The sequence below is a fragment of the Vidua chalybeata genome, chromosome 6, assembly GCF_026979565.1.
Source record: "Vidua chalybeata isolate OUT-0048 chromosome 6, bVidCha1 merged haplotype, whole genome shotgun sequence".
Lineage (NCBI taxonomy): Eukaryota > Metazoa > Chordata > Aves > Passeriformes > Viduidae > Vidua > Vidua chalybeata.
Window position 1 is genome coordinate 41,041,344 of NC_071535.1, and position 23,174 is coordinate 41,064,517.

Below are 23,174 nucleotides of genomic sequence, written 5' to 3' on the forward strand. Positions count from 1 at the left end.
GGCATGTTTTCCAATTATTTCACATACACACATAATGCTACCATAGAGTTTGGGGTATAGTTCCTTTGGTTTGGAAGGTTGCTTTGTTTTTAAGTCAACTTCTTTCATACCTAACCATCCAGATCTCAAGTTCCAGAATGCTCATGGCAAATTACTAACTTAAGGTAGATTGATTACAGAGCAGTTCAATAATCTTTTATAGGCAGCTATCATTTCTTTATGTCCTTTTATCTGCAACTGCATTTATTATATTCTTGGCAAGCACTGGTTGCATTGTCCACTCTTCCTCACCAAACCTGTCCTCTACCTCCTAGTTCTGGAAAAAGTAACATCACAAAGCAAAGTTTCCTACTTGCAAATACAAGAATGCACAGACTTATGGCTAGATTTATGTTCTAAAGCAGGCACTACAATTAAAAGCTGCATTAGAGGACTAACAAATATAGTTGGAAGTTATAACCATGGGTTTCCAGTGATTTTTCTTCAGAAGAAAACCTCCCATTCTTAATTATCACTGCATTGTAGTCTTTTCTCAATCTGGTCCAAGCAATAGATCAGAAGTAGAGCCTTTGAAAAGAATAATAATAATATGCAAAATTTTGAATCTCTTTCAAGTGATATTACTCAAACTACTAAAACACAGCCAGAAAAGGTGAGGTAAATATTCAAAGTCATCCTTCAGACCTTACGGGCCCCACAACTGTTATACAATGCCAGAAATCTAATACCACACTTGTATATTTAGAGCCAAACCATTCTATGATGTTACAACTCCAAGTCATTCTTTCCACTTTGAAAGAGTATAATGATACCCTTTCTGTAACTAGAGCTATACAAATACAACAAAGGGTGAGGCTTGAAAATTTGGACAAGTTTGCTACAGTGTTATGCAGCTAAGAAGCTTCCCTCATTCACAAACCTGGGGTGAAATTTTAACAACACAGAGCAACATAACTTTTTAAAGATCAGGAATTCTCTGTGGTGCACCCACTCATGTACAAAAACATCACTGTTACCATGAGACAACTCCCGAGTGTCTGGGCAGGGGATTCACACAAGCTCACAAATGCAGTAGCTGTTTAACAAAGTTAACTGGCACCCTTGCCCGCGGACGGTACACTGAAAATCTAAGGAACTGTTCTCATTCACTGGCAGTTAAATTGATTGTGAGGCCTATTCTCAGCATCTACAAAGTTTTCTAATGTGTCTCTCTTGAAATAGTAACTTCTTAATGCAGCTCATACCCCAAGCCAAACAAGAGTTATTTATATTTGTAAAAACTAGCAAGTAAACCTGAGGTCAGCTCAACTCACACAGTAACCCACGTGGCCATGTTAGGGGCACCAGACATAAAAAAGGAACCATGTTCATTTCCAGTGACTTTCCTCGGGGCAACAGTTTTAGAAGAGAAAGTTGTCCCTATTTAGAGCCACAAACTTTTGGAATCAAGTTAAAAACTGAAAGCTGTCAAAAGAAGCATATTTCTCCTTCTGCCCTTTACACAGGACTGCTCAAATAATAAGGCTGAACTTTCTTCTCTTTTCAAGAGGCAAAATACGTGTTTGTCAACCCCAAATCTACAGAAAGCTACAGAACTCTAGGATTGCCTTAATTTCCCCAAGTTACTTGTACTTTCAACAAAAATCCCCAGTGCTTCTCTGACTATTGCTTAAAAATATTTATTGCAGCTGCATTTCCCTTGATCCAGCTTTCTGTGTATCACACTCTCACGTTCAAAATCAGCAAGGTGGGAAACCACAGCATTGAATTTCTCCCTCTGGACCATCTGAATGATAAGCATGACCACCTTCACAGGATGCTTACTCCTTTTCCAAGCACTGGCAACTGTCCCTCTCTGTTTTAAACTTTTATTATGTACTTGGCTAAACCATCAACCCCCTCTTTGATTATGACTTTGAATATAAATGTAAAAAATCTCTTGACCAGACTGGAATACATACACACACACATGGAGTGATCTCTTCTTACAAGTCAGTGTTGCCACTGCCCTCAGAATTATGCTCCACTTACTGTGGATCCTTTCCACAGCAAATACAAAAACTCACATAGGGTTCTTGCAGGGGACAAGCAATCACCACCTGATTTCTGGTAAGGCACCTTTAGAGATGCAGTACTAGGTTGTACTAGCCCATCTGAACACACATCAGAAAGACAGATGTCATTTCCTACTGTCTTTTCAGGATTTCTGCTCCCCAGGCTTTTCTTCTTTCTATACACAGGTCTGCATAAGAATATTTCCCCTCTTTCTCAAATACACTAACTTCTGCTCCTCCTTTCAATTTTATATTGGTTGTGGGATCTGTTGTTGCTTTCTTTCCTAAACTCACAGTTTCAGACTTTGTAGTAGTCATTTCCACGTCCTTCCTGAGATTCACAACCTGGTGGAATTCACCTCTCACTCCTCCTCCATTACAGGGGAAGCTGACACCAGATCTCTCAGTTCAACATGAAGTATTTATGTATTCTGAAGTCTCGAGAAAATTAAAAGCATCTCAAATATGACAACAAAAATCCTTGGATGTTGTAAGGCCTTTTGTATTGACACTCAGTATAAAACATGAGTAAAGTCATCAATGTGACGACTACCACAGACACAAGGGATGTACGTGTACATAATTTACTCTCCTGCTTCATCTGTTAATGCCAATTTCCAAGCAAAGCCTGTTCTGCAAGCCTAAAATTTGCATCCCCTCACAACATAATAGTCTGCAAACCAATTCAGCTCCTTGCTTAATCAACCAGTAAGCCAGCACTCCCTCAACTATTTAGTCCTGCTTATTTTTCAAGAGAACATAAACTTATGCCTCACTCCCAATGCAATTAGCACACTGTGATGCTGCAAAAGAAATAACAAACTTGCAGTTCCTTCCATATCAAGTAACTTCTGCAGCTTTCAAAGGAGAAACAAGGGCACGCGGAAGCATTTGAAGATATTCTCTGTGTTCATTACCTACCCACTTTTCCCACTGGACAGCAGTTCTAGCACCCTTGGCTTTCAGGACATTAAGCCAATAGCCAAACTAAGTTTGTTTTCCCAAGTGAAACTAAAGGCTGTAGAATACAAAGATGAATCAACTCAAGAAGATGAAAATTACTACCAAGGAAATATGATTAGAACTATAGAGAACAACTCTAATTTTGATTTCTCCACACTTCCTGGTTAATGAAAAAACCCAGGGATTTTGACCTACTTCATTCAATGCCACTAATATTTATGTCTCAAAATGCAATAAGATACCCAAAAGTTATAATACAAACCCACATTACCTGAACTGCTACCAACAATCATTAAAGGTCAGCTATTTAAATCCCTCCAGAAACTTGAGATGAGATTATGACAAGAACCATGAAACTACATATACTACCTCATCTTCTTCCTCATTTATTTGTCAATTCAATCCTTGTATATGACTGTATTAAGTCTCAAGCTCTCCTGAGAAAATACCATGAACAAAAACTCCTTATTCTATTTATGGCATCAAGACCCATAACGCTTATTTTTTTGGATATTATATGAAGACCAGAGTAACTCCTGCACTGCACATGACCATAAAAATGTGATATTGCCCAGACTGCTTAAAAAGCATCTACTTTGGTTGGGGGACAGTGTGGTATTTTGCCAATTTTTTTAACCAGTATTTTAAAAGACATGAGGTTTCCAACATGCTTTAAACAGTTTTACGTGGCTTATCTTCAGTGATGTACAGGGTGCTTTAAAGGCACATCATTGTAATCAACACTTCATGCCAGACTGAGTGAACCCCAAAATTGTATGACTACGTGATTCATGGGTGATCCAATCTAACAGTGCTCTAAGGACATGATGGGGGCAGGGAGGGCAGCATGGAATAGAATTTGGGAAAGACACAGGTTTTAAAAGGTCTGACAAGAAACAAGTTCTCAAAGCACCTGCCAAAATTCCATAGTATTAAATACTTTACAGCTGGGAAAAATATTAAACAGTGGGACCAACTAGGCTGAAAGTTTGTCCTGCAAGGTGAAGACGTTGTCTCCTCTCTCAGTGAACCCCTTCTTACACGCTGCATATCTGCTAGGAAATCCAATGAGCTGACTAATGAAGAAAAAGATGGATCAAAAAGTTAGGGGATGAGCATTATGCTTCAAAACTGCCTATACTTATGGAAATAAAACAGATTTCAACATTTCTGCAAAATCAATCTGTTCTAATTATCCCAACTTTCCCACTTTGACTCCAAGTGGTGTTTCAGCCACAACTGGAGTTACTTGACATGCACACCAGAAGAGTTGTGCTGTCTAAAAGTTGCTGCTCATGGCACATGGTGCAGGTTACTGAGAGGACAGGGGATATCATCATCTTTTAGGCTCTGAGAAAGGTTGGTCCAAAAGGTAAGTAAGTGGATGCCAATGCTCTAGAACATAACAGTACAGGTTGTATAACACCTCCTTTAGGGATTTAGAGATACTGTGGGGAGAGCATGAACATGTAGTAGCTCTGCCTCTCCTGTACTTTCACATTTCAGCAGACCTTCAAGCTTCTTGCCTAAGAACTTTGTGCTCTCTTCCATCACAAACCTGATGTTTTTAGTCAGACAAGAAGAGAGAATATTCTTATTACTGTTTTTAAAAAACATACACACATACACATATGAGAGATGGTATCAATCTCAAAAACAGAACTAAATATTCACAGGATTACATCCTAAAAGTCTATGTGAAAAGATACACAGACTTCTCATAAATTTATTTTTTTCATACTGTGATTCTCTAGTTCTATGGGTTCTCCTGAAAAAGTGTCTTACAGATGGCACACATCTCTAATGTGTTCTTCTCCACAAAACACTAAGCATCTGGCATGCCTACTGTTTAATTACACAACATGCTCATGCAGGAGAAAACATTTTCAAGCTTGGAATCTTATGCTCAAACTCTGATTAAATGCAGTAGCAGGAGTTGTTCACAGTCAAGGAAAAAGTTTTCAAACAGAAGCAAAAACACTATTAACACACAGTAAGCAGATCTTCAGTAGTTTCTATATGTGCAAAAATAGCCATTTTAGAAATCTGAAGAGGTTGAGAGGATGCAAATTTTACAAGAAGCTGTATGACAATTTTGTTAAATTGTCTATGAACACCGATACTACAACTAAAGCATTAGTTTACTTTAGAAAACAACCCAGTCTTGCTGCATCTCTGGAACTTCAGGTGTATTCTGAGTTAAATTATTACTCTACTCTCCCATCTTCAGAAATACATATTGAAGTAGTTAGTCTGTAAATTTTCTACTCTAGCAAAATGCTCCCAGGAAGACTGACACCCCAAATTCTTTTATCACTGAATAGTGCACTCCCTCTGCTGGCACAGCACAGACCTGACACCTCAGCACAGCAGGTCTGTGCATGACACTTCTTCAGATGTACACCTGATGCAGTTCTGTTAACTAAAATTACTTCCTTAAGAGAAACTTTCCTTGAGAGAGAACTCATTAATAACTGACTTCTCTGATTAAATCTTGCAGGGGGACAACAAGACACCATGGGTTGTCCTTCTTGGTCAATTAGAAAGTCTGTACTTGTCAGGCTCACAGTCATTTTCCAGGTGAAAGGCTTCTGAAGGCTCACTGTCATAGCACTTCTTTCCAACAAGTAGTTCTGAGATGTCAAATAAAACACACACAGACATAAGAGCTTGCAGCACTAAAGTGACATTACCAACTCCCATTCAGTCATGCAACGGCTGCATTTTCATTGTTTGTCTATGTTTTAATAAAGTGTGAGAATCTTATTAAAGCATTGTTTTATGAGGTGCTGTACCTCTTCACATGGAAACCAGAGTTTAGACTACCCAAAAGAACTGTACTAGATTAATTTAGTACTTGACCTAATCAGAAGAGCTGCAAAAAAGTCAAATACTTTGAGCCATCTTTGAAATGTCTAATATTTTAGCTTTGAGGCAGAAGGTTAACCGTCAGCTGATAGAGATACACTGTTATGCATAAGAAGGTTTAGCAGCGAATAGTCACAAGGAGTTTCATCAGCACACACTGGTAATACACTAACAGCGTCCCTGTGATGTGTAAACAGCTATTTCCTCTGTCCTTTCTAAGCTTTGATATACTAGGATGAAAACCTCATTTTTTAATGGGGCTCATGTTAATCAACAAGAGAACAACCACATGTTTTAGCCTGAAGTGATGCTGATTTCTTCTCAATAAAACCTTCAGTTTGAATATCAAAAAATGAAGGTAACTTCTGAAGTAAAGTTAATGCATGCTTCTCTGAGTTTGGTTTTCCTTCTTGCTCGTATATTTTGCAGAAAATATTTAAGTGCTTTCTCACTACAGTGTACAAAAACCTTAGGCAAGCAGAGGTAAGGGCTGCCCACCCCAAGAAACACAGATGCAGGGGAAGAAGAATGAAGCATTTGCAAGAAGGACTAGAAGAACAATTGTCAAGAAGCATTAGGTGCTGTTTTATGTACTTACCTTGCTCCTTTCAAATAGCTAATAAGCATCTTTGCAACAAATTACATTTCACACAACAATCAGAACAGTCCGATGACAATCGGAACCGCTGGGTTTCTCCAAGACAAAAGTGAGCCTGGTCAAAGGTTACAGGTCAAAGTAATTCCCTCAGACAACTGAATCTCGTTTTCTAGTTTTGAATTATCAAGAAGTGTTGGTAACTTACCTTACAAACAGACATGATGTTAATGTTAACCATTTTGTCGATTGTCTGCAAGAAAACAAAGTTTTGGGGTTTACTCATTTTAAGTCATTTGCACAGTATTTATACATTCTCTGAGTTTAAGTGCCTGGATAATTTTTCTGCCTTTTCTCCTTGCCTACGTGCTTAACTATCAGGAACAGTGGTAGGCTTTCAAAGCAAAGTCTGTGAATTGCTGTTGATCAGGTTTCATCTTTGATTAAGGACTTGCATTCATGCAGAACAACAGAAGTGTGTCACACTGACATTCTATTTCCTAACACTATTTGCAAAACTTATGAACTTCAATAAATTCTTAACTTTTACACGTTTTGAAATTAACTACTATGTTTTACTCTTCACTATTTTAGTGACTTTAAGTTTATTCAGCAGGTTAAAAATTGGGATTTTTTTTTTTTGTTTTGCTAAACATTATGAAGCTTATTTGAAGGTGAACCAAACACCAGATACATTTACCAACACTTATGCAGAAAACACAAAACCACAGTGGACTCGGTGAGCTACAGGGGGTTCAGAAAGAAAATCATGCACCAGTGAAATTATTCATAATCAGAGTTTTTGATGTATCCAGTACAACCAAGACTGTCCCTACATTATGAACTGTCTAAAATGGTCATATTAAGTTTTGTAAGTGTTATGGACTATGCAGCTTTCATCCATGAAATTGCTTGCTCCCCCCTACAGTCACTTAAGAAGCGCCCCAGCACAAGCTAAAGCAGCTCATAAATAACAGCCAGATGAGACCAGGGACAGGAGCAGAAGCAGCAGGGAAGAGTACATAAAGAACACCATCAAAAAGTGAGACTGCCATCATCAGCATTGTGTTATGCTGCTTATGGAAATCTCCAAGCTTTTGAACACTTAATTCTAATCAGAAAACCTCTTTATGTGGGTTCCTTAACCAAACTTAAATACTTCTGTAATATCTGCTAAGCACAGTAGAACACTAGAAGGTCCCACAAAAGCACTTACCTTCTCCAGCTCTGGAATATCAATAAAATATTCAGGATAAGCATAGGAAATTCCCACGTTGTTGACTGAAAGAAAAGGATGAATGAGATCACTTGGATGGCCCCGATTAACAGCAATTTTCAAGCAATTAAATGCTTATAATGTTGGAATTTAGAACATTCTAACTGCTTTGGCCAGGTTTCCTTAAGTGTAAATACCCCCGCGCACACGCGGTGGGAGGCGGGAGCACACGGACAGGCCATTTTAACGTGAAAGAATTAATTCTCCCATTGTTTACAAGCTGCCCTATTTAGCACCTCGCACCCACACCCCACACCGCGGGGCGCACGACGCTGCCTCGGCCACCAACGGGGGTGTCTGCGGAGCGTCGAGCCAGAGAGCAGCCGCCTGGCGGGACAGCAGGCGAAGCCGTTCCACACCGTGTTTTCCGATAATCAAATGCACCAAGTGCAATGAGAGCCGAGCCGCACTCCCCGCGGAGGGAGCGGCGGGCGCAGTGCGCGGCGCGGCCGGGAGGTGGCAGCAGAGGCCGGCGCGGCCGCGTCCCGCACCGCCCGCCCCGAGCGCCGCCGCGCCCCGCGGGGGAGCCGCCGCCGCCGGGGACCCGGCGCCGCTGCCCGGCCTCCCTGCACGGAGATTCCCCGCGGAAAACCCTTCTCCCCGTCACCCCCACACCTGCATCGAATTATTTGAACCGCCTAGATTTGTTTTTTTCAATACTTTACACTGGCACGGTTTTATTCTCGGACGTGAAACCAATACCCGTTCTCTAAATCCCAGCCCCAACAGGAGAAAACTTTTAATTCTGTTCGAAAACAGAGCTGCACTGCAGCCTCCAACTCCACAGAGCACATTGATACGGAGACAAAAAGCAGCAACCAAAAGGGATCTCCGCTTCCTAAGTATCTGTTGTTCATCTTACGCAAGTGAATCGCGTGACATGTGGTTACTGTGGCAACATTTTACATTTATATAGTGTCTTACACCCCAGAGAATCCCAAAGTGCTATGTATGCTCAGCAGCACTGTGCACCTCCAGGCAGGAGTCTGCACGGGGACAAGAAACATCGTCAAAAGGCACTGATGCTTTTTTTAAAAAATAAAATAAAATAGCCCCTCCATCTGTGCCAAAAGCTATCGTTTTAAAACCCAGCCTGAAAGATAATTTAAGTATCAACAGAGATGCAGGATGTGCAAGAAACAGGAGGAAGAGATTCTGGCAAAATGCGCCAACTTCATTCGGAATTCCCTTAAGCTCTTTTAGTCCAGTTCTTAGTGTATAAATGGAAGTTCATTCGTCATGCTGTGTATTTCAAATTTTTAACTTTTAGATAACCTTTAAAAATTGAGGTGAGGAATTGAGGGGAACAGGGAGTTGGCAAATTCCCAGCAGACATTTGCTATACTTAGAAAGAGTGAAAAGTTTTTAAAAGGAAGAAGATCCAGTCTGGCTACTGGATTTTCTCAATTATTTAAATATGTATATTATATATTATTATTATATTATAATATTATATATTTATATATACTCAATTTTTTTCTTCTTTTCATCCAAAAAATAAACTATTTTTCATTCCATCTCTCTGGAAAGGATTTTGACTATGAATTGTGGCAGGGTTATGGGACTAACCTTGGTAATTCTGTCCAAATTTAGAATGCTTATATGATTCATGCTACAGAGACAGACACACGGAATTCACACCCCTTACTGCAGTCTGGGTCCCGCTTTCTGCAATCATCTCTGCTGCAAGTTTGTAACAGACCATTAAAGAATCAGGTTTTGGGTTTACCACCGTATTTTAACTAGAAAAAAAAGGACAGCAGCAGGGTAAGATACTGTCCAGTATAAACTCCTTTCAAGAATCAGATCTATTTAAGAATGGCAAAAAGAAGATTTCCCACCTCTACTTGTTTAACATATTGCTGTAGCTAGCACATGTTCGAAGTCACTGACAGACGCTGTTTTGAACACACAGCAAAACATTATGCAAACTCTTTTAGCCTTCCTACGTGGGTGAGAAGAAGCTTCCAAATAAGAAGTTTACAAGGATTTCAATCTGTAAGTACTTTAGTTAGACTCTGTGCAACTCCATAATTAGAAGCTCATTCTTGAGCAGTACGTGTGGAGACTCCTACGTCTCCAAGTATAAGGTTAAAAAATAATCGGCACTGATCACTGGCAACTGTGCTGTGGTACCAATGCTTCTCACACCTCCTGTTCCAGATGAGACCTGAAAGAAGAAAATATGCTGGAACCTGAGAACACAACCCTTATGGCTGTTCTCATTTAAATCCATGTTTTCCCTCACACTAACATGGAAAACACAGCTCAAAAGCTATATTCTGGATTCCAACAAATATTACAGAATTTAAAATATAAGGCACCAAAGCATGAGATTAATTACCATAAAAGCATTAAAATACTATCCTACAGGAGTAGCCATCATCTGTGTGGAAAAATTACATTGGCAAATGGTTGCTATTAATACAGATATATCTGGGGGAAAGAAAGTAACCACGTATCATGTAATCTGGTGATCTGGGGAACAAGATCTACTAAAACTGCAAGGGACTAGTTAGAAGAGAGGTTTTTTGTAAACCTACACTGACAATGGCTGCAAGAAAAAAAAAGCGGACGAACTCAGCTAGAGAATACATAACTCTAGAGCATTTAATTGCCATTTTTACCATGTTTTAGCCAAGGTGCTAAGGCAAATAAAAGCAAGAAGCAGGCTCTGTTTAAGGAACATGCTTTGTTTTCCTGTAATGAGCTTACACAAAATTTCAAACACACACTGCGTTAGTGCCCACTTTGTGCAAGGCTATAAAAAAGTCAGATTTTCATTATTTTGTAAATCACCATAACCTAATCACAGCCTAAGAAATAATAAAAACCCTTCCAGTGTGGATATGTACCTTGCACAGGTTTGCTGGTATTTTGAGACATTTAAACAATCTACCATTCTGCAGCAATTGCTACGTGACAAGGCAGCTTGCAAGCCTTACACTCCCTGAGTGCATTTTGACAGAACAGATTAGAATGTACATTAATTTTACTCTTCAAAGTTTCTTTGGAACTTATTTCCTTCAGACACAAGAAGCAAGGCATTCACAGCTGTGTCACAACTACTTTTTACACAAAACATATCCTTGGCAGTTGAAGTTACTTCAGTGGCTTTGAATTTTTATAGCAATTAAATACTGGATGCCATGACTTGTATGTACTAAAGTCTGCTAAAAGTAGAAGGGAGCATTCTGGGGTTTATCCTTTAATGTTATTTTTTAATTGCATTTTTATATACACTATTTTCTTAAGTGTTCTTTTCAAACACTGTACAACAAGATTCATCTATTAGCAACCAAGTTCATACAGTATATTATCATGTATATAACAAATTTGTTTTGAAATACGCCTAAAATACCCCATCAGTTGCAGCTCCAATTACTGCACTTCAAGTTAGTAAAACAAGTTTTGTAATGACACCATGAGCGTTTTATCAGATGACAGGTACTAGTGGATGTCTGAGCCACATGATTTTTTTTCATGTGTTTAACCATCACAGGTTCTCATCTCTATATTGACTAACCACAGGATATGGATATGCACAGACATAAGTGTTTCCAAGGGGGGAAAAAAAAAAACAGAAAACCAATAAACAATTGCCTTTACCCCACTGTTCAAAAAAGATTCAGGTAAACTGCTGTCGCCATTGAGGCAGGACAGGAACAGAGAGACTCCAATTCAGAAGACGAGAGGAGAACTGATTTATTTCAAATGTACCGCTCTTTTTATAGAGAACATCGTGCAGACCGATTTCATTGGTCATAAAGTAAAAACATCTCAGGCCATTGGTGCGCTGTGAATGATGCACAGTGGCAGAACATATCTATAAACAATGTGAACAACAAGACAGATAGTGAATTATTTACATCCCTTTCCAACTCTTTCCCAGGCCCAGCCTGGTAGAAATCTCTCCTTTTCTCTCTGACTGAACTGAGAATATCCACAAACTGCTGGTATGTTGATACTCTTCTTAGCTTGTGATAAAACACCTATATGAAATCACCTCAGTTCTACATTTGACAAAGTAACTGGAGGGATCACCTTGTCTTTTCAAGGACTCCCACACTACCTACACTCCTATGATGTAGCAAACCATACTCACACATATTGTGCTCCTATCAGCAAAAGAAACACAGCTTACCAACATGGCCAGAAGAGGCTTAAGACTTTTGAAGCAGGAGACAGTTACTTGATGTTCTATTGTAATGATTGAATTTCAACAGCTCTGTAATTAAAAGTTCATGGTTTTCTCACAGGGCTGTACTCCTAAATTGAATATTTCCTAAGCTAAGTATGTGAAGCTTGCTTAGGATCTAAGATGGCATTAGGTCATAGAATCATAGAATAGTTTGGGTTGAAAGGGACATTGAAAGGTCATTTAGTCCAATCCCCATGACATCTTCAGTGAGGTCAGGTTGCTCAGAGCCCCATCCCAGAATGTTCCCAGAGATGGGGCATCCTCCACCTTTCTGGGCATACTGCTCCAGTGTTTCAACATCTTTTCTTCTTTATACCTAATCTATACCTACACTCTTTTAGCTTAATGCCATTGCTCCTTGCAACATGCCTATTACACAAGCCCTGTTAAAAAGTGTCCCCATCTTTCTTACAAGCCTCCTTTAAGTACTGAACAACCACAACAAGGTCTCCCCAGAGAGAGACCTTCTCCAGGCTCAACAACCCCAAGTGTTCACGTCATGGTGTGTGCAGTCACAAGCCTCTAACAATCACAGAATAACACACTGACACATTCAATAAACATAAGTTCCTAGAAAGTACACACATGCAAGCACCGTCTCATGTAGTGTATCAAAAGCAAGCTAGAAGACATCTTAAGCATGCAGCAACATAGCCCTAGTCAGACAAATAATAGCTTTTGTGAATTAGTTTCAATAAGCTTCAATATGAGAAGTTAGTAGGCACGTAAAGACAAAACACAATGAAAGATTTAGAAAGATCAGAAACAAACCTAAAACACCAATCTCCAGGCCTTCCAATCCTGCTTTGATTCCATTGTAAATATCTTCTCTGTCTCCAAAGTCTGCCACAATGACTTTTGTTTCCACTTTGTACTTCTCCCCTAGAAAAAAACAGTTTTGAAAAGTTTAATTTTGAAATAGTTTACCATTCGGATATTAAGACTGTACCAGTTATTAGGTTTCACAAAACATTTTAAGTAGCTAGCATTACACAGGAACATTTCCACCTCTGCAAAAGGAATCCTTGAATTTTAACATTACCTGCACAGAAGTTCATGACATTAAGCTACTTCTGATGAGAACACAAATTCTCAAATGATTCTGCACATTTTATTTGTAAGGGACAAGAAAGGTGGCAAAATAGCAAATTACACACTTTTGCATAGAACAGCAAAAATGGAGAAATCTGGAAGCACATGTATACAACAGTGTTCACGTACAGCTTGACAAGAACATTTTTTTTTTCAACTTAAGCCAAATGGCAAATTAATTGCTTCAGACCAAACAAAACAATTCTGTATTGCCCTCCATTTCCATTCTTACTTTTGGTCTCATAAAACTTTTTGAATCTTTAGTTTTCTGAACGTGTACCAAAAAGGGAACGTGTGGGTGAACAAGAAGAGCAGAACTTCAAATTTGTTCATTCCAAAGCCCTTCTAATGTGCTGTCATCTCCAGCCTTACTAGAACAGGAAAAATGTAGGCAACTACATTTTGAAAAATAAGAAGGAATGTAGTAAAAACACTTCATATAAAAAGCAACTCTACTTCAATCAACCTAAATTATATTGAATTAAAAGCAGTACAATGTCCTCTCAGTCTTCAAAAGAACAGAACAGTAGCTTAACATCGCAGCATCTCTGTGCTGCTGTACCCGACTCCCAACCTAGCATTCCTTAAGGGACCTGTATACAGCTCGAGAAGGATTTTGCAGCACTTTGCCCCCAGAGCCATTCATAAAAACCAGTGCCATGTTAAAGGAAAAGAATCATTCACAAAAAAAGATTAGAAGCAGCCAGATTCCCATGATGCTCCTTCCCATTCAAGGGAAAGCCGTGACTCCCATGATCCTGCCATCCATTCATGCAGAATCATGAATCTACTGAACTCACTGGTTTGCTGGCTGCCTCCCCTCCTCCCCTCCCCCAATATCCCTAATGGCAGATGAAATTATTTCTGCTTCTTTTCCCATCCTCAACCTCTTCATCTCTCCTGAACAGCTGCATTGTTTAAAAATCCCCTGAGAGATGTTGCTATGTCAAATGACGACGTAAATAGCATTAAGCCCCTACTGCAGCAGCAGTCTTGTGATCGCGTCAGAAGAAAATCAAGTTCAACACTGGAGGGGGGGGCATAGAAATATTCTATTTTTGAACACAGCTGTTCTAATGTTTAGCACACACATTTGGTTTTTTACAGGACACAGAATTAAGGGAAACATTAGAGGCTCATCTCATACGTGCAAATGGACTGGATAGGCAAAGCCCAAGTCACACACTTTACACATGTGCCATTTTTAACTGTTTTGTGGGATCTGCAGCTGTTGTCACTGCCACTCAGATGCTTTGTGAAATGCAAGGTGTTTAAAGGACCTAAACACCATTCTCACAAACTTGCTCAATTCGTACTGTCCTTCTTATACTAAACACTCTTCGTTAGGATTGTTACCAATCCAGCTTCAAAGCTTCCTGAAATCACTACAGAGATACTGAGAAGACAAGGTAAAGACAAATCTGAGTATACTATAAATTATATACATATTACTTTACATAATACTATAAATAGTAAACAAAAATAAAAAATGTTCACACTACTATTCATATAAGACCTTTGAGCCTTTAGAAAATTAGCAACGAGGCATTACACTTAGGGTAGTTAAGCAATTCTCCTATAAAAAGCTGCAGCACCCTTTGTGGGCAGAGAGTGCCCAGTACAATGTATAAAAACATGAGAAGTAGAAGGCTGCCCACTAGTATAGCCAGAGGACAAGGTTTTTGTGCAATTGTTCATGCAAACATGCAAGGCTGTCTTGCCCCAGCAGATACCACCAGCTGACCAAACCTTCCCTCCCCATTTCACAACAGCTTTCAGGTATCCTGTAACTTTTGCACACCCTCTACTCTGTCCCAGAAGCTGCAGTAACTGGGAGGATCCCCTATCTCAGAGAAAAGACTACGAGATACACCTGGAAAACCATATGACAATGCAAATAGCATTAAGTCACTTCTGTGTAAACTTGGTCTAGTAGTCAGAGCATGAGGTGCAGAGAAGAGCAGGTGTACTCTGCTCCACATGAAAAAATGGAAAAGGGAATTTCCTTGATCTTAAGGATTAAGATGTTCTCAAACAGATGGGCTAGAAGAGAGAGCAGAGCACATTCCTATTTTATCTGCCAAAAAGACACTGAGATGTAGAGTAACAGAGAAAGAAACAAATAGGCTATGTCCTTATCCAGGCTATCTAGGAATGTCTGGGCTACTGCTGTCCAAGAGAAAATCTTGGAGCTCTCAGCTTGAGGACCAGGAGATACTTGAGAGCCACAGGGAGTGAAAGGAGGGTATAAGCCAGTTTTTGCAGCCACAGCTAGAGGACCTGAAAGAGCTATTACCTGCCAGCATGTCCAACATTCCTGACGACATTTTGAAAAGTGGATCTGATGTTTTGTCTTTGGAACTGGTATTTCAAATACTCCTTAGCAGGAGACAAAATATTACAGCACCATGTTGTCAGGAGTTGTGCAGCAGTAAGTTGTCACCTACCCACAGGATGGCAAAGGAAATTCAGTAGATCTCCTTCACAATTCTCAATTCTGACACACTACTGTCCTAATCATCACATTTACTAACAAATTCAGGTGAGACCAGTATTGGCCCTACAAATAAGTTTTAACCTAAACCTTCACATATCCAGCTAATTTACAGGGTCTGTATTACCTTAGCCAAGACATCTGATAATTTAGCAAGATACCAACTGTGCTCAACAGTATATTGGTAAACCAATAAAAGCAGACATGATCCTCTGCAATCACAGCATCATTTGATAAGTAAGTTGTTGACCATGAACAAATTTTCACAGCTGTGGAAAGGCTGGATCAACCAACACTCCCAATAGTGATAGAGCAGGCTGGTATAAACACTGTACAAGACAAAAACATGAAGTGAACTTTTGCAGAAGATACTGGGATGTATTCTTCTGAAAAAAGTGCCTGTATTTGCAGTGGTAAAAGAACTACTGACTTTCTGAGGCATGCTCCCATTGTGCATTTCTGCACAATACAGGATGAGACAGTCTAGAAACAAATACACTATTTAACTACTTTCTTCACACCATCAGAAGTACAAACACTTTCACATACAAGCCCTTGAAGGACACACTAGCTTCAGTATCCTCAGAAAAGGACTCCAAATAGTGTCTGAAACTTGGCTAATGTGTTACTATTCAAAATAAGCATAAAAACGCTTACAACTATCCTGAGGAAAAGCCAACAGGACAACACTTGCCTGATTTCTCATCTAAGATTGTCAGTTACAACATCAGTACGTGAAGCAAAAGCCTAATTAATTCTAAAGGCCGGGTATGTCTGACTTACAGGAAATGTATCCAGTCTTGCTATGCAAGGAAAACGCTAATCTCAACTATCAGGCAAAATAGGGCACACCTTGTCTAGTAAAAAGATTCACTTGCAAAACAGCACCACATTACCTAGAACACCAGGAAAAAAGGATCACACTGTAATAAAAATAAAAAAAAAAGCAGAAAGCACTGTAGAAACTAGAGTGAGCTACACTCTAAATAATAACAAAACTGTAAAATGGTTAGGAGGCAAGCATTTTTAATTTTTTTTAAATTTGTTTTTAAATATTTTTAAGCTTGCAAATAATTCAAATCAGCAGCCCTCCTAAACTGAAATCTTGGTTCTTGGCTAAGAAAATGCTAAGGAAGTTTTCAGACACAGATAAACTGGACTTGAAAGAAGTTTCCCAAGAGGAGCAAGCCTGTGTACTTCGATGCAGCAGCAAACAGACACCGGTTTGGTGGTCAGAAGAAGCAGCTCAATTTACCCAAGAGAAGCAGTGTGAGGGTGTCTGTCATATAAAGTCTTGCTGGGACACAGGAAAATCACAAGAACTTAATCCCTAATAAAATAACATTAGTTCTTGAACCACCTATTTCAAAGCAGTTTGCTGGAACAGCTTGAATTGGCACCAAGAACACTGAGGCAAATCCAGTCAACTTTGCACCAGAGAGGTTCGAGATACAATGCCCACACACTGTAAGCAGGTAATGGAGACAGCTCTTCCAAGATCAGGGAAAGGACATTAAAAACTCTTGCTAGATCTGAAGCATCTCACCACTTTACATTCAAAGCCACATATAAATATTGTCATCACAGTGATATGGTATAACACAACTGCTTGCAGAAACATAAAAGGTCTCATTTGGTCTTTAGCTTCAGGACAGTCAGAGATTCTAAGCAGTAGAAAAATAGCTCTCCATTTTTCATCATACAGGAGAGGACAAATTTGTTTAGGTAGGGAGAATCAACTACATCCACAAATAAAGATGCCATCTTTACAATATCACTGCAGTGGTAAAAATCATCTTAATCCAGCACCCAGTCTCCAGAAACAGAGTTTGTAACCTTTCAATAGAGGGTAAGAAGCTGAGAGATGAAAGCAAAACATTAAAACCTCCTGCTTTTTTAGTATTCTACGCAGGACAGCGATGAAGAATTTAAGACTATAGAGTGGCTGTAGAGAGCTCTACAAAGTATTTGGTTGGTTTTAAGGGAGAGCCATACATTTTGGGAATGTATGCAATTTGGGACTTTCAGAGTTCATAGAAGTAACTCACAGTGTCATGGATGGATGGAATCTGTTTTCCAGAAGTACCAAGTACTTCCAGACTGGTGGTAGCAGACTGTTATTACACAGTGATATATTCACCATGTAGAAACATGTTAAAATCAGCTGGGTATAACAACAGCTAGTTTTTTCTGAATATTCTGAAGGGTGTGAAACTCTAAAGCCGAATACTGATAACCTAAGAAATCGCTAAAAGGAAGCTCTGTTGCAAAGGAAGGCTATGCTGTTCCTGCATAGTTTAAGATGCCTGCATACAATTTAACAGTACTTGCTATGTTTCCATAAATTTTTTAAAGCACCTGCATATGAACACTTGGTCAAGCCCCTAGAAATAGGTTCCAATTCCTTTCATTCAAGTACACATGCAGGACTTCCAGGGAATTCCTTACATACTGCAATAGTTGCACATGAAATCTCATAGAAACAGCTTCCTTAAAAAGAGTGAATATTTTTAAAAATCCAATCACATAAAACTGTAGAGCAGGTAAAACAATGACAGACCTTAATTTAAATGTTCTGTTAACTTTAAGTTTCAATAGACACATATAAAAGTCAGTTCCTCACTTCTAAGCTTTGACATATGACTTCAGCTCTCCAAGCCAAAGTCCAAAAACCATTGAGCCATTGGGGTGTGTAAGTTTTTGATATACAGTACTAGAAAACAGAGGGAAAACACACTTTATTAATAGTTGCCTCCATTTGCTCTCCTCTAACTTCCATTACATCAAAATACATTACCATTTCTAAGACACACTAACCAAGTCAGAAACACATTCTGAGCAATGCAGGATCAATCAATAAGGCCATTCACCCAAATATTATGCTCAGCATTGCAAGCTTTTCTAAATCAAGCTTGTTCTAATTACCAAGCTAACTAAAAACACAAAATCAAGCAGCCTGTGACAAACAGCTGCAGAGGCTGACAGTCAGGGGGGCTGCACACTCAAGTCCTGGCAGTGTTGACAAACGCTGTGGTGGCTGCAGGCGAGCAGTGCCGCGGTGCTCCCCACACACCCCCTCGCCCCCGTGTGCCAGGCACGGGGGGCCCCCAGCCCCGCATGTGCAGCCGCCCTCATGCCGTGCGTCGGGAGTCGTGATTCCCAGAACAGCTCTCCGCACCGCGACCCCGACATATCCGCTCCGGCTGAAGCTGCACTAGGAGCCGGTTAGGGCACAATACCAAGCTGCTTTTGGGGGAAGCCGAGCGTGAAGCATGGGAGGGTTGCTATTGTGTAGTAGGCAGCATCTCAAACTCCCCTTCTGTCTCTCCTTTTTCCCCAACACTATTTTCAACCCCCCCACCAAGATTTTTTTTTTATATTCCTTGATGTATTTGTTGTTACTAAGCATGAAGAGAGCTATTTTTCATTTACTTAATCACTTTAGGAAGGTCATATGGACTATTTTCCATACTTCCTGTAACATTTCCTTTCCCTTAATGCCATTATCACATATGACAATATGTACACCTGATATGTGTATATACGTAAACATGAATTTCACATCACTTTTTGCAAAATGGAGTCCAAATTCTTCAGCCATATACTTATTAAAACAGTAATTATAAAAAAAAAAAAAAAAAAAAAAAAAAAACAAAAAAAAAACACCTCACCTTTTTTTCAGATTTAGGCTCAACAGAATGAATTTCAGAAAGACCTGAAAAAATACACTGTAAGAAGAATTTAGTGTCACTTATAGAGACTGAAAGGTGTCGTACCACAGATTAACAAAAAAAAAGCACCGTTACTCTTAAGTCAATTTCAAGACATATAAGTCAGTCACTCTTGAATTAAAGTAAATTTAGAAAGGGAAACAAGTTTCTAGGCTAATTCAGCATTATCTTTTATACCTCCAGTTCAGCACCCACAGTAAAATATTTGCTGTATCCCAAAGTCAGGCACTTAAAAACAAAAGTTTTCAGGGTTCTCCAAAGTATTACGTGTAAGGAAAAATCCATTGTTAATTAGTCCCCATCTACTGCTCAAAGAAATAGAGTACCCAGCTCAGCACTGATAGTGGCACATGCCTAAGGAGTTACAGCAGGCATACTTTTATCCAGTAGCTAAACACATTTGAAAATTGTTTATTTTTCATATTCAAGGGGTTTTTTTAAGAATTTGTTGTGCAGAACAAATAACTGAGTTTCCTTTCTCTATGAAGAGCTACTAACTAGCACTTTTTCCTCACCACAACATATTCCTGGAAAAACACAGAAGCGATTATCACCATTTCCTCAGTAAAGAAGTCTATCAAGGGTTTTTACAGCTTTGACAGATAAAAAGGACTTGATGTAATGGAACTTAACCTGCTAAAAATGTGACATAAGACTAAAATACACATTCATAGAATGAAGTTGCAGAAGGAAGACAGCACTGTTTGCACCACACAGTCCTTTCTTGTGCCAAAGAGAGATTGTTCCCTGCAGAGACACTTAAAAGGTCTAATTTTAAGTCTCTTGGCAATAGAGCTTCCACCAGTTGGCTTAAACTAGATTTTCAAAACAGACTTTCACCCAATCCATTGTGAAAACAATCCAATACTTTTCATGTGATGTTCAGCTTATTTTATACTGAAAGTGATAAGCAATAGATTGCAGCTTACATGTTAACAAAAGGTGTTTAAAGGCCCAGAGGCTCTTGTTTTGGCATCCCTAAAGGCTTATGTTAGATAGGTTGTTAGCAGAGACAGGCTTTACATTTGAGTATTACAGAAAATGCAGTGTATCCCCACACACAACTACTGCCAGGCAGAGGCAGCAATGACCCCAAACGTTTGCAGGGAAGACAATTCCTGGTTGTTCAAGTCTGGATTTCAAAAGTACCAAGGAAATTACCTGCCCATTGATCCAATTACCTAATATGCAAAATTTTAAGACTCAAGAAACCATTAAGTCCCAGAGTTAGTCCTGATCCTACAGGCACAATATACAGAGTATGTGAGGAGAGGAAGAGGCTACTTCTGCTGTGTTTACATTCAGACAAGGAAACGCAAAGTACCAAATTCACATTTAAATAACCTTCATACATTCCTTTTCCTGGACTTTCTCGGATTACAAACTATTAATAAGTATTGCATAGAAACACACTAGCAGTGAGGTTCACAGCAAGCACCCACTTTCTGGAAGACGCTCACTCAGTCCTGCCAGGTGTGAAAAAGCACCATCTCCTAGAGCTTGCGAGATCACCTACTGCTTTGTGGAACCCCTAACACTGACCAATAAACTTCCTGGTTTCCATCCTTAAAACCACGTGTCGTATGTGGCCTGTTACTCCATATGCTGACAGATGATATGGAAAGGAAGCGTATCACTAGTCATCTGCAGAGCATTTTACTTGTGGCTTGTCCTACCAGACTGCTACCTCAAAACTCTCCTAAGAGGTGAAATAGTTATAGGACTGCATCCTGTAGTTTGCAAGACATCTGTCAAGTGTTTCTCTCCAAGTATTCTGCTCAATTTCTTTAAATGAATCCAGACAAAATGTCACTGACAAAATTCAAGAGAAGACAATAAAAGAGACTGGGGGGGGGGGGGTGGGTGGTAGGAAATCCAGCCAAAACCACAGAAGCAAAATTCTTCTTAATGAAGAAAATAAAAAATTAAAAATAAGCTCCCTTTCCAACTGCTCTATCTTTTACATCAGGGTTCATCTACTTATTTTATTAACAAATTAATAAAAATTAATTCAGTTTGAATCCTCTGTCCACTGTCTACAGTGCCTGCCAACTGCTCCTTTAGTAAATGGCTCACACAAGTCAAAACCAAGAGAACTTCCTTCACTTCATCCAAAGGAAACCTTCTTCAGAGATGAAATCCAAGAGCTCATTCAGAATCAAAGATCCTTACACTACAACCTTATGTGAAAGGCAACTTCAGTGCATCAAAACAAGTCTAAAATATTTGAAGCCATTTTGTCAAGTTCAAGAAATATACAGGGATTTCAAGTATGTCAACCTGAACCTGGCTCAGGTGATAGAAGGCTGCAAACACATTAATTTACCTTAAAATGGATGACAAAAGGTCAGAATAACTGCCGGATTCACTTAGTCTTCAAGTTAAACTCAGGCAAGTGAACCTTGTCATTTCTGTGCAAGGAAAGTAAAAAGATGTCCCCTTCCTCTCAGAACTTGTCTGCATTTCAACCTCCTCTATTAAACACAAATATTCTTACTTGCCAGCTCCAAAATGTGAGGAGGATTTACTGGGGTGCAGCAGGGAGGAAATCCAAGTGTCACGACAGAGATGAAGGAGCCAAGTGCTCCAAGGGAGGTGCAGATGAGCATCTGCAGGGGTCAGATTTGGCATGGGGCCATGGCCCATTTGCTGCAGTGGGTCATGGTAAGGGATGGGGCACAAGCACAGGGGTCAGCATCAGGTCTGCTTCAGGATGCTGCCTCCAAACTGGTTACCAAGAAAGCAGAAGAAAACTGTAAAACCCACCTGCCTAGGAAATGGGGAAGAAACATTTCTGGGTTTGGCACCACATCCCATTTTTGTACTCAAAAATCATGCCAGAGTAGTAAGAACACAGCAGATATAAGCATGAAAGCTACCAGTTTGCAATACCCAAAGTCTTAGGGGTAGAGAGTAGTTCAAGATGAAATTACCATGCCCAAACAACTTAGATACACCACACACTGGGCTGAGGAAATGTATTGGAATGAAATAGCTACATAGATTTTAATTGCAAAAAAATCTTTATTTCCTTATAGAAAAAAAATTGTATTTTCTTATAGACATGTAGCAGAATCCAAGTTTTGAACATTAGTTCCCAAACAGTATGAAAGACTTACAGTGTATTCCAATTAAATGTTAATTTTTGAGAATACATTGGAAAAACAATTGATTTCTATCAATTCAAACAATTTAATTGGAGTCAATTTTATCACCTGGTTGTATGTAACCCTAAACCACCCACTTTAAAGCAGTAAATAGGAATTTCCTTTCATTATATAGTAACTGATGAGAAACTCTAAATCTGCCATGTTGCTTTTATATGCACTCACCTACAAGTAAGTAGCTACTTACACTCGTAAGTAGAAACACCAACAAGCAGTAAGAGTTTTTTCCTGGCTCTTGCAGCTCATGCTCAACTTCATGAAGTGTACTGTGAAGGTACCAGCTAACAATGGACACCAATACCAAATTCTTTTGACAATTCCCCTATAGACAAACTGAAATTTTTTCCTTGCTTATCTGGTCTGCACTACATTCTTCATATTGCAGCAGCCCTAGGTTATGAGTTTATACAGCAAAGTAGTTCTCAATTCCCCTCAGAACAAACGTATCCAGTGCAGTAACTGAAGCTCTTCTGCCTGCAAATCCATGGTTCGAGAACCAACTGCTAGCACAGAGCACCTGAGATGTCTTGGACCATGCTCATTATTAAATACAGCAAATCAAGGAACAGACTCATTATGTGGCACTCAAACAACTGTCTCCATTCACAGAGAAATTTTCTTCCTGATCCTCCCTGAATGTTTGGAAGTGTTTAACAATGCAATGCAACAGACACTTCAGAAAAGTGGTGGAACAGTGAAGCAGCATGAACTAAACTAGACAAGCCTTTTTTAC

General features: G+C 39.4%; 1 protein-coding gene across 1 annotated transcript in view; it reads right to left on the minus strand.

Annotated features, from left to right (window-relative positions):
• HSD17B12 (hydroxysteroid 17-beta dehydrogenase 12) overlaps nucleotides 1-23,174 on the minus strand; it is an 85,103-nt gene that overhangs the window by 21,246 nt on the left and 40,683 nt on the right. Inside the window, 3 exon segments of the mRNA XM_053945470.1 lie at nucleotides 6,689-6,733; nucleotides 7,697-7,761; nucleotides 12,729-12,839. Of these exon segments, the coding sequence (XP_053801445.1) occupies nucleotides 6,689-6,733; nucleotides 7,697-7,761; nucleotides 12,729-12,839 (221 nt within the window).